The sequence below is a fragment of the Eschrichtius robustus genome, chromosome 14, assembly GCF_028021215.1.
Source record: "Eschrichtius robustus isolate mEscRob2 chromosome 14, mEscRob2.pri, whole genome shotgun sequence".
Classification (NCBI taxonomy): Eukaryota; Metazoa; Chordata; class Mammalia; order Artiodactyla; family Eschrichtiidae; genus Eschrichtius; species Eschrichtius robustus.
Genome location: NC_090837.1, coordinates 85,887,468 through 85,899,856, shown reverse-complemented (window position 1 = coordinate 85,899,856; position 12,389 = coordinate 85,887,468). Strand labels below are relative to the sequence as shown.

Here is a 12,389-nt window from a genome sequence, read left to right as displayed (position 1 = left end):
CCTTTATATTCTTCAATCCCCTGCTGAGCTCTCATTCTTTTATTAAGCTTTTACTCATCTTGGTTTCTTGTGAAGGCTTCACTCTACACTAACCTAGTGGCACAGCAAATGCTGCTTCCTGGTTAACTTTTGATGAATATCGAGTATGTACTCCCCAAGTGGACTTTAAGCTTCACAGGGGCAGAGACTGGGTTTCAGGCATCTTGTGCCCCTCATGCCCAGGGCCCTTACAAAGCAGGTGCTTGGTACCTGCTTGTGAATTGATTGGTTAAGGTGGTCAGATGGGTCACTATGTTCACCTCCAGCTTTGGCTTAGTTTCCCTGCATGCATTCTCAACAAGGGCAATATTGCCCCCTAGGGGGCAAAAATTGATTCTTGTTGGGGAGAGGTGAAAAAATCTTAGATATTTATTATATATTACAATGGTTTGTGGCTCTCTAAAGTTCAGCCCTACCCAACAAAATCTTACTGCTTAATATTTAATTTTATGGGGAGTGGTCAGGGCATGGCAATCAAGAAAAAAAGAGTTTAAACACTGGTTTAGTGCTATGGGAAGTTGGTATCTAGAAGGGAAATAGTTATGTGAGAATTGCATGATAAATGTCAGAAAGGAATCCATGAATAATTGAACTCAAAGAGGGACTCAGACAGGCCTTTCTCTTTCACCTCTGTCACAACTGCATCCCTCTGGCTTGAGACCTATACTCTCACTGGTTAGGTACTCACTCTGGGGAAAGCGGGGTGGATTATCATTGACATCTGAGAGAGTGATGTTGACCGTTGTGGTCCCAGCTAATCCGCCAAGCTGCCCTCCCATGTCCTTGGCTTGGATAATCACTTCATAGTATTCTTTGGCTTCTCGGTCCATGTTCATGAGTGCTGTCCTAATTACACCTGCAGGATAGAAATGACTTTGTTTTTAAAAACAAAACCACAAGTTCCATTTTAAAGATTGGGTTCTAGGCTTCTCCTTGTGCATTGTTAATGGCTAGAGTTGAGATGGAAGTCACATATTTTATTAAATTTGAGGTCAGAATCCCAGCGTCAAAAAAAATGCTGTGCTTAAACAAAGGGTGAATAAATAACTATTCCAGCCGGCAGAGCTTCGCGGGCCGATTTCCTTTGGCAACATTACTGAGAAAGAACAGGAGGTGGCAGCAATGGTTCTCTAACAGACTGGGGAACTGGCAGTCTGAGACAGTTTCAGGCTGCTCTGTCTCACCAAACAAAACTGGGGCTTCGGGTCCGGAAAACAAAGCCTCATATGCCTGCAAATCTGTGATTTTAGATAATTCTCCTTTAGCTCGCTCTTTCTTCATTCAGCCCCTAGAGCCCTTGTAGTGTGAATGACTCTTCTTTAGGCAACTCACTCCTAGTCTGCTTTCTCCTGCCTCCCCAGTAATTAATTGTAAGCAGGGTTGGAATTCAGATTTGCTTTTCCTTTTGTTATATGTTCATTCTGTTTTGTTAGGTTCTGCTCACCTCTGTGCTTCAGTGCATTCCGTGCGCTAAGACATGAAAGATGCTCTGTGAGTTGTTTATGTTTAACACACATACAGGATGATCTCCCCCAGACAGTAGGTAGCAGCACTGCCGTATGATGATATGGTTTCAGTTAGGAAGAGGGGGTCTAAGTCATAATCCTGTGAAACGTGTTGTTTTGATCCTGCCAAGGATGTGTGGTAATGTTTTATCTTCCTTTGAACCCTTCCACTTAGAAAAGTTGACTTCTGTGCTCTCCAGGCAAAGATTAAAGGCGTGTTTACTGCAAGTTTACAACATGACCCTTGGCTAAATAGACCTTTTGCATGCCAAAGGAAGGAACTGGGAACCACAAACCTGTCCCCATTTTACTCCTATAATGTATATATATTGCATTATAGTAACAACATTCTGAAGTGAAATATTTAGCATTTTCTTTTTTTAAATGGCCTATGGGCATGGCAATAATGATCTTTTCATGTATTTTTGACCTTAACACTATAGATGCCCCCTGGGAGCTGTCAAAATAATGTAAGGTTCCTCTTGGGATGTAAAGGACACATTACCCTCTTCCTGTCTGTATTTTTCCTCCCTGTGGGCACCCCCTCACTCTCCCTCCCTCCATCTGTAGAGTGGTTAAAGTTACTGTTTTATGGAAGTCCGTAACTGCAACCTTTTTTCTTTCCTCCTACTAATGTATACTCCCTCACTTTCTACTTTTATGATACAGTTTTCCAAATGCCTGGTTCCCCTGAGGACTTCTGGAAAAAAATATCAGGTTGCTAATAGAAATCTGTTTTTTCTATTTCCTGTAAAGGGATGACTTTGAGTGTTTGTCATTGACTTTACCTCTGTGGCTGTAAGTTTCTTTACTCTAGTTTTGTGTTAATTACTCTTCAGTCCTCAATTTTCCTGTATGTGAAATGGGAATAACAACACTTCCATATATTTCACTAGTTTGCAAGATTATTGGGAGGCTCAAATATGGTAATATTTATGAATGTATTTTAAAAGGGAGAAAGTCTGGAACAAGTGCAAGATAATAATCATAATAATTGCTGTGCCCAACTCGAAAGTATTAAAGGGAATCCTTCATAGATAAAACATAAATTCTGTAGTCAAAGCTCTTGGGTAAAACTGAAAACAAAACAAAACAAAAATCCCAAAGCCAAATTGATTTGTTGATTGTTGACGTGTTCTTTTCTAGCACGTTGCTCCTTACCTCCTTACCCACCGGGTTCTCTATGCTGTCCTCTCTGTCAGAGTGTCCCACTTAGCACCTCCTTTTTGGGGGGCCACATTCCATGCTCTGTGCTCTCTACCCCGTCATCACATTCATTCTGGCCTTGCTCTCTGCTTAGTACGGGGTGGCTCAGTGGGAAGAACATCAGACCACATGTCAGGGGACATCTCTACAACCAGAAGTACTTTGTTAGGTCTCCGTTCCCAATTTCCTTATCCTTTAAGTGAAGAGTGATGGACTGGATGATTCCCCTAAGGTTCTTCCTGGTTTCAAAATCAATTATTCTAGTTCTGTAGCGAGCCCAGGTTAATATGCCAATCCTCTTAGATCTTCTTGGCGTTATAAAAGACCTTACTCCCTGGGAATAAATACAGCCATAGGATTTTTTACAGGTTAGTGAGGAGGTATACTTTTGTGTAGGCAGTTCTTTGGGCTTATCCAATCAGACTTTATCCACTGTCTATGCATTGTGCTGCCCTTACCCACCAGGGCAGTGCTAGTTTGGTCTCTTAATCCCAAAGCTTATAACAATCCTCTCTAGTTAATACACTCCCTGGAGAGTTCTTGAAAAGGAGAGTTGGGTCTGTCATAAATAGCAGTTACAAATTATTAGAGAATAAAATCAACACCTCTGACTCAAGTATTACATCACATACCTGTTTTGGAGTCCACAGAAAAATATGGCTGGCCCTGGAGGATGCTGTACATGACTCGGGCACTGTTGCCATAGGTTGGGTCATCAGCATCTGTGGCTGTCACCTGGATGACAGAAGTCCCTGAGGGAGAGAGATGGTGGAAACCTGTTCAAGTTGAATTGCTAAAGGCTGAATGCAATCCTGAATGGGCAATTTTAAAGCATTTGCAAATGTTATGTCTGCTTCCTTGGGAAAGGCCTCTTTCTAGGTCAAGTTTCCATAACTGCTTAGTACAGAAGTACCTCTTCAGTGGGGATGGGAGTTACTTGTGTTTTAAATTCTTAGTAACTCGTAAGGACAACACAGTCTTTGGGTCCCTCATTCCTCTTTTGATAATACCAAAATGCTTCTCCCTTATGAATCAAATATTATCTATCTATCTATCATCTATATTTTGTTTTGCTTTTTAAGAACCGGAACTGAATAACAATACTAGGCTTAGTATTACTACTATTTTATACTATGGCTGACTTCAGTGTCTAAGTAGCTTGGTAGAGTTTTATGATTTGTGAACTGTTCTGCACATTCTGTCCTTCTCCACGTTTAGACAGGAGGATCTTCTATAGTGGAACCGCTGTTTGTGAGAATCAGTGAATCTCCAGCTTACCCACTGGTGACATTTCTGGCACAGTGGCGACATAAGGTCCATCCAGGAACTTGGGCTCATTGTCATTGATGTCTTGGATTTTAATGATGAACTCTGACTCTGGCTCCATTGGCCTGCCCGTCCGCCTGTCCAGAGCTTGAGCCCTTAAAGTGTACTGGGCCCTTTCTTCTCGGTCAAGCCTCTGAATGGCGTGGATGTCTCCAGTGGTGTCGTCGATGGTAAACACGACACCTGCACCTTCTCCAGAGAGGATGTATTTGATGGATCCATCCCCCCGGTCCATGTCTGAGTGAAGCTGAGGAAAAAAAGCACCGACATATGAACAGGTGTCAGAAATAAATAGATTTTTCAGTATGGTCTAAATTTATGATTTCCTTTCAAACAGAAAGACTTTTTTTCACTCAGATGTTTAAAATGTCTACAAAGAACTAATATGCATTGAACATGATTATATCAAAGAGCAAATATAAGTTGATGAATAAGTAAAGTTTCTCTACATCCCATTCAGTATCCTTAACTTAATACCGTTTTTAAAGTTCCTCTCCCTGAGAAGTATAGAAAACAGGAGTTCTGGAAAGTGTACGTCCCAACGTGTACAATAGGAGCAAGTCTAATAAGAAGGAATCCAGCCTTTCCATTTAATTTTCTTTTTAAAAAAAGGACAAGGCTAAACATTTAAAAATTTTACAAGTGTTGATATAAATTAAATTTTGGAGTTTCAGAAACTTTATGACAATTCAAGTTGGCTGAGAAGCTGATGAAATAGCTAATAAATAGACCAGTGGCCACCGTACTGGAAATACAAAATGACTTCCAGGGGCTCTTGAAATTCTCTGAATTCCGTAGTTTCACTCAGTAGGACTATACTTGTTTATGTTTCAGGCGTCAAAATGGAATTTTACTGCTGGTTATTATTCTTTGTATCAGTGTATCTCTCCTTTTGGTGGGACCAGTTCTTGGCCTCATAACTGAATCACTCAAATCTATATGTGGAAGGTTCTGTTAGGGGCATGCTTTTATCTGTCCATCCAGCTATATTTCCTCCCAAATTACTTTGTAACGACTCTCGAAATGAGTCCAGGGGCACTATTTTCATATTAAGCCTAGAAATAAACTCCTGCATCCCTAATTATAGACAATGTATATAGATGGCAAGAACCCTGGAATTTTGTGCTATCTTGTAATAGTCCTGCTCTAAGGGGGCAACAGAAAATTAGTTACACTTAGTCAGCCGCCACCAGCTCTGTTGTTGCTGGGGTAGTTAGCACTTTGCATAGCTCGGTGATGAAGTCCATGAGATATAGTTTATAAAACAGACAGCTAGCGTTAGGGTTAGGCCAGAGAGGCAAGTACATCTGGCCTGAACAGTCTGTATCAGTTATAAATTGAGTGCCCTTGACAAATTATTTAATGCTTATAACTCTCAAGTTCCTCATATTATAAATGTAGAGGACAATGTTAATTCTTACTGTGAAGGTTTGTTGGGCTCATTAGAGATTAATGTATGTAAAGCACCTAGTACAGTGTCTTTCCCATAATAGGAAAGCTATAAATGGGGCCAATTACCATGATGATATACGTGCATAGAGAGACGGGTATTAACATGCCCAGCTCTTCTGTACTCCCTTCAGACCTTCAGGAGTGTAGCAGAGACGGCCAAGAAACAACCTGTTGGCCTTTTTGTTATGCATAGCCCAATGGTAAAAGCTGGAGAAGGCTGCCTGAAGCATTGCTGGGACAGTGTTAGCCTGAGGATTAAATGGCACGGACACCAAGAAGACACCTGAAAGTGTATACGCAGCATCCTCAGACAAGGATGGGTTTGGAGGTTGTGGCTGGTTTTGAGCTGATCTCAAATTGACTCATGGCCAGATCACACAGGCAGCGATTTTGCTGCCCAGAGGAATTCAGCTGTGTCTTATCTAGAGAAGGGAAATAAGAGAACAAACTGACCGAAAAAATAGCTGTGGATTTTTTTCTACTTAAAGAATTCTATTTTGAGTATAAAGTTCTCCCATTTCCTCATTCCATATACAGTATTATTATTTTTTATCACAATCCAAATCTTCTGTTTATGCAGTTAAAAAAGCAGAGGTGCCTAGCTCTTATTGTGTAGAGTAGAAAGCCATTTTATTTGGACCTGGCCACAAAAAATGAAAATCCATTCCATCTGGACCTGTGTTCCCAGGCGGAGGAATGGAATTGGGAGGAGGAGGACAGGGATCTAAGGATTAAAAAAAAAAAATTTATATGTTTGTGTGTGTTTACATATATATGTCTATACATGTATAAGTATAAATATATATATAAATACGTGTAGTTTTAAGGCATGTGGCATAGAACTTTCACTTAGAATGAAATAGGTTAATTCAGGGCATGGCAGATTATCCAGGGGAAAAAGAGAGAATAGAAGCTGACGTTAAAGAAAATACCCAGGATTGTTTTGAGGTGTTCTATTTGTCATCTAAAAAGTTATGTCCTATGAACCTTAAGAAAGTTAAGCATACTTGTGATCATCATAGGCCAAGTTTAAGTGCTCTGCCTATGGAGAGTACTTAATAAGTAACAGGAGGCTAGAAGTCTTTGCTGCTGTAGAGAAGGTTCTGGTTCCTCAGGAGCTACTCGGCTGGCTGATGTCAGTGGAGTCTGGGCTGAACCTTGGATCTGTCATCTTTGTTTTTGTTTGTATTGAGAGAAGAATTTGAGGAACTCTCTAGACTGTGAGTTCCTTGAAGTCAGGAACCGCGTGGCTTCCATCTTAGTGTGAGTCCTCACATGTAGCAAATGCTCAATAAAATTGTATTGAATGAGTGGTGTAGGGTGTAGTAGTAGGGTTAAAGCTTTTAGTGAAACCACGTTACCTTTGCCTTAAAAGAGCTGGCAAGCACCTTTCAGGTACCTTCTGTGTGTGTGTGTGTTTATGCGCAAGAAAGAGGGGAGAGGAGGGGGGAAGGAAGAGGGATGACATCCACAGAGAAACAGGAGGGCCTCCTATGAACAGGAAGAGTACCAGTTATGAAAAGGGCCAGGATCTGCTTACACAGAACTAGTTTCTGGGGACTATACAGTTGACCCTTGAACTACATGGATTTGAACCACGAGGGTGCACTTACATGTGGATTTTTTTCAATAGTATATGCTGCAAACAGTACTACACATGAATCTGTGGATGCAGAACCACGGATACAGAGTAAACTGTGATTAGGGAGGAACCGTGGATATAGACAGAGGGCCGACTCTAAAGTTAAAAATGGATTTTCCAGGTTGCGGACGGTTGGTGCCCCTAACCCCCATGTTGCTCAAGGGTCAACTGAAATTGTATCAGTTCAGGATCTAGTCAGGGAACAGAACCCACACCACTTATTTTAGCAGGGAGAATTTAATATGAAGGATTGAAAAGGCAGAAAGGGAACATTGAGGTGTCATCGGAGAGATAGTAACTCCAGGAAACAGCTAGTGCCCCTCTGGCTGGGGGAGCAGAGGGCAGAAGTTGGGGCTCTTGGAATCTGGGCGTTTGGAGGAGGCTGAGCCAGAGACTTCTGAGAAGGGAGGGCTGCCCCGTCAGGCTGGGGCTTCAGGAGTTTAGAGGAGGGGCCTCCCAGCGCCCACCTCCCACGGAACTGAGACTCAGACTTCTGAGAAGGGGGTGCCATCCAGTGGTGCTGATATTTCTCAGCGGGTGTGGTGAGGCTGGGGCTGGGAGTGCGGAAAGAATCCAGAAACTGGAATCAACTGCTGCAGGTGAAAGGAACAAGTCCCTTGTCCCTCCTCCTGCCTCTGGTTCTCCCTCTAGTGCATTCTACTCTCAGAACCCAGTGGGAGCTGGTTGGAAAAGGAGAAACTGTGGTTTGCAGAGTTCCAGCCCGAGCATCACAAAGTGGAGTATGGAAAGGTGAATACAGAGCTGAGACACCAGCTTAATAACCAGCACAGTATTGTGCATGTAACATTAGGTTTACCAGCCGTAGAATACACAATTTGGTTGTGAAAATTGAAAACAAGAGATATTAACAGCTTTTCTCTAAGTCACTCAGCAAATTGGCACTGCAATAAAAATGTGTTTTATGTTTATCCATACTTAATTCAGCTAACACTGACTGAGCACCAGCTCTTTGGAGGAAGGTAAGGAGCTTCTGGAATGGAGTTGGCAGCACGTGGTTATGTACTTATCCTAGACAGGCAGGTGGATAGTCTACTTAACCTAACAATTCTTTAGTCTATAAGATCTTGAGCCAAAGGAGTAGTGAATGGTGGGAAGTACATGAAGATCATGAAAAAATGTTAAACACAAGGGTGACTTTCACTCCTTTTGCTGTCTTTCATGGTGCCTCGTATAGTTCCAGGAATTCAGCAAGTGCTTACAGTTTGTGGTTAGACAGCTTCCGTGTAGTTGTTAACCTCAGCATGACTTGGGACCACAGATTCATGCACAAGCACAAGCTCTCTGCGTCCCCCTCTTTGCATATGTCAATATAATCTAGCTTTAACTCGACACTGCCTTGTCCCTGGAAAGCCCAGTGTGGATTTTATAAGGCCATACCAATTACAGCTGATAATTGTTGCCACACTCCTTTCTGAAATAAGCAAATACTCAGGCCAGCTCTCTAAACAGACATCTTCCAGAGCTCAAGGTGACAAGCTGAAATGCCCCTGGGGGAGAGGGAATGAAAGGTGGATGGATTCTCTTTCAAAAGAAAGTAAAGGGGAAAAGTGCCTGGGTAAGTGAATACATAATTATCTTCTTCATGTGGAGGTGACATACCCAATTCAGGGTAAAAACTTTCATTGTTTGCTGGAGTGTTGGTTGGACAGGATGACTGTGGAGATGTGGGGGTATCCTGTGTCCTGTGTTGGGGTGATTAGGAAAGGGTGAGCACTAATCATGAGTACTAGAGGGTACTACACAGCTGTGTGCTCCCACCTTCAGGAAACAGGCTTGGTTACATTCCCGGTCTCACCGACACCATTGCTGCTTCTGTGTATCTCTCAGGGCTAGGTCTAAAGTCATGGCCATGTGCAGGGCAGCGTAAAAGAAAGCCCATGGCTTCGGTTTCAGATTTCCTGGCCTTCTGTGTAACTTTGGGCAAGGAATGTAACCTCTCTGAGCCTTGTTCCCTACTCTAATTATCAAAAAGTAGTGAATTATACTTACCTCGTAGCATTGTTATGATGATTAAATGATCTGCTTTATGAGAATATGACTGACACACGGTACTGTGGTAGCCCAGAAACATGTCAGATACTCTTGTCTTTCTGCATTTTTGTATGTCCAGTTCTGTGCTGGGTACTCAGTGTTAGGGAAATGTAGGGAAGGCCAGGGATGGCATCTCAGTTTCTATCTTTGGGAGAAGGGAGGAGGGCTCTAAACTGTACAAATACACAAAACAATTACTGAATACGAAAGCATTTTCTTAAACCTATTTTAGCGGTAGCTATGTGCGTCTAGTTGGAAGAAATATTTTACAAATATCAAGTGGCTAGAGATCTTTGGACTCTGAATAGGTGGAAGATGTATTCATGATGGAAAAGGCTTTTAAGCTGGGGCCCTGAGAAATCTGAATGTGATTGAACAGAGAGGGGCTGACCGTGCGTCCTTGGCATGACAGTAGCATGGGCACTCATCTGGGGTAGGGACTGACGTGGTATGTCGTGTCAGGGCCAGTAAGGAGACCCAGCTTGACTGAGATCAGGACAGGATTTGAGAAATCCTAGGGGAGGGTTGGATAAGGGAGGAGGACTCATTTTCTGGAAGTCCTTGAACTGTATGCTAAAAGCTGTGATAAGCACTGGAGAGCTACAGTGCTTTCTTAATCAAAAGAGTGACATGATGGAAAGGGTGCTTCAAGGAGGTAAATGTCCTGAGTCCTAGCGGGAGGAATGGGAAGATTCTCCCTACAGCACCTGCTTAGTTAATCTAATCATGAAGAACAGAGGGACCACAGTAATCACAGAGCCTGGAGAGGATGAGGTGAATCTGAGAGAAACTGGCAAGGAGATATTGACAGAATGTGGTGACTGGTTGTGCATGAAGGAAGAAGAGAAGGGAAGGCAGAAGGCAAAGAAAATTCACAGGTTTTGAGGCCAAGAGATTTGCAGGTGCATTAGGTATGCATTACTGAGCTGCTTAATTCACATAAGGAACTCCCTATACTATTGCTGCTGCTGCTGCTACTACAACGACGACGACGACGGTGACGACAGCTACTACAGGGTAACGGTTATTAAGATCTTACTCTGGACCTGGTACTCTGCTAAAGCCCTTTACATGTGTTAGCTTATTACTTAATCCTTACTACACCACGAGGTACTCATTTCATAAGTATCTTTCTGAACACTGCCTATGTGACAGGTGCTGTGTTAGGCCTTGTGGATAAAATGCGAGCAGTGTCCTTGTCCTCACTGAGCTTATAGTCTAGGGCTTCAGACAATACACATATAAACAAACAAATAAATTAGGTATTGTTGGTTGTGATTAGAGCTGTGGAAAAATAATGGTGGTGAGAGAGTCTAACGGGGTGGACTTAGAGAATTCTTTACTGGATATGCTACACGTGGGATGCCTTTGAGTCATAAATGTGGAGTGGTAGGGTTTGTAAGTCTGAACCTCAGATGAGTGGTCTGAGCCAGAGGTGGAGGTTTTGAATTCATTGGTTTGGGGGTGGGGGTTAAAACCATAGGGATGACGAATCCACCCAGGGAATGAGTGTGGATAGGGAAGAGACCCAGGGCAAAGCTTACAGGACCACCAATGGTTGGGGTCAGGCAGAGGGAGAGGACCAGCAAAGAGGCTGAGAAGGAAGGAGGAAAAATGGGACTGTGAAGGTCATGAAGCTGAGAGAAGAATGTGAGTCAAGAAGGAGGGACTGGGCAGCAGTGTCCAAGGCCGCTGTTGGGTGGTTCCATAAAATGAAACCATCGGGTCTGGTGGTGGGGAGGTCCTTAGGAGCATTGAAAAGACAACTTTAGTGCAGAGTGAGGGCAGAAGTCAGATAACTGGGTTGAGAAGTGGGTGGGAGTTGAGGAAAGAGCTTATGTAGACAGCTCTTGAGAAGTTGTGGTTCTCTTATTACGTGGTTCTCCAAAGTCACTCTGGAAGCAATTGGCAGAGCTGGGTTTTGAACCGACATATATTTGACTCTGAAACCCACACTCTTAGCCTGTGTGCTAATAAACAAGTGTTTGTTAGTTGAATGAATTATTTATTTTCTAATTAGTTCCTTGTTTCCCATTTTCTCTCATTTGGTTGCTTTTGCAAAATGGTCTCTGATTAACATCCAAAATAAGTAAACACAGGAGAAAGCCCGGATTAAAAATGAAATGATGATAGATAAATCAAGGAAATTCGAGTATAAAGTTTATAAATATATTCATTGATTGTCTCCAGCTATCCTGAAGCACAAGCTAGGATCTTCTGAAATGAAGAATGTCCTATTCTTTTTATTTCCATTAAATTTAGGCCTCAGGCAATACCTGTGGAAATGCTTTGAAAAAAAAAAAAAAGGCAAAAAACCCTCTACTCCTCCCTTTGCATTTCCCAGTTTATTTCTTCCCCATCCTGTTATTCCTGAGGCTGCTGCTGCCTCTGGGGGGACTTGAATGGCTCTTACAGGGTCCAAGGCTTTTCCTGCAAAAATCCAATTCCTAGTATTTCCCACTCAGAACAGAGGCAAGAACAAGGAGAGAAATCTTTCCTTTCTGATCGGTATCTGACAAAGCAAAAATTAGATTTAAACTAGCTGTCAAGTAACATACCTCTAGTTAAAATTGTTCTCAGGCCTTAGACTATTTGAGCTTTCATAGTCAATTCATATTCTTATTCAATGTCAATATTCAATATTCTGATAATTTATCTTTCTCTTTGGCAGTTCTTACCTTGCCGACATACAAAGGGTCAGTTCCAGTGTATTCTTCCAGAACAAAAAATTGGTTCCAAACCCAGCTCCTCTTTGTCCGAGAGTGTGACTGTGGCTTGTCTGACAGGAACGCTTCTAATTTGCCTGGCGGTGTTGGTGTGCCCGAGAGAACAGTGGTTGTAAGGTCCATCAATCCCCAGAAGTACAAGGACATGCCAAGTCCAAGCCAGCTCTTTGCATTGCTCATTCTACCAGAAGTCCACATGGGATTGCCAGGTTTTCAGAAAGTAGAGTTCAGGATGATAAAGCCACCGAACTTGAGTATTTTCCAAATAAAAAAATAATGCAGTTTATTGAACACTTATACTTCCCAAATGAGGTCCTGATTCAAGTCAGTCTACTGGAAGTTGACTTCCTGTCAAGTTAAGGAAAACACAGTGTGATGATGTCAAATTCTTTCCTGTGGGCTTATAGCAAGTTTTCAAGAAATGTCAGTAAATATTTGTTT

At 42.3% G+C, this 12,389-nt stretch overlaps 1 protein-coding gene across 1 annotated transcript in view; it reads right to left on the bottom strand.

The window, feature by feature from the left end:
* The window catches only part of CDH20 (cadherin 20), a 60,002-nt gene extending 47,856 nt beyond the window's left edge, over positions 1-12,146 (bottom strand). Inside the window, exons 1-4 of the mRNA XM_068562578.1 lie at positions 11,901-12,146; positions 4,029-4,323; positions 3,383-3,502; positions 728-895 (exon numbers count right to left, since the gene is read on the bottom strand). Coding sequence (XP_068418679.1) covers positions 728-895; positions 3,383-3,502; positions 4,029-4,323; positions 11,901-12,146 — 829 coding nt within the window. The remainder of the gene's footprint in view (positions 1-727; positions 896-3,382; positions 3,503-4,028; positions 4,324-11,900) is intronic.
* Positions 12,147-12,389: the final 243 nt, after the last annotated feature.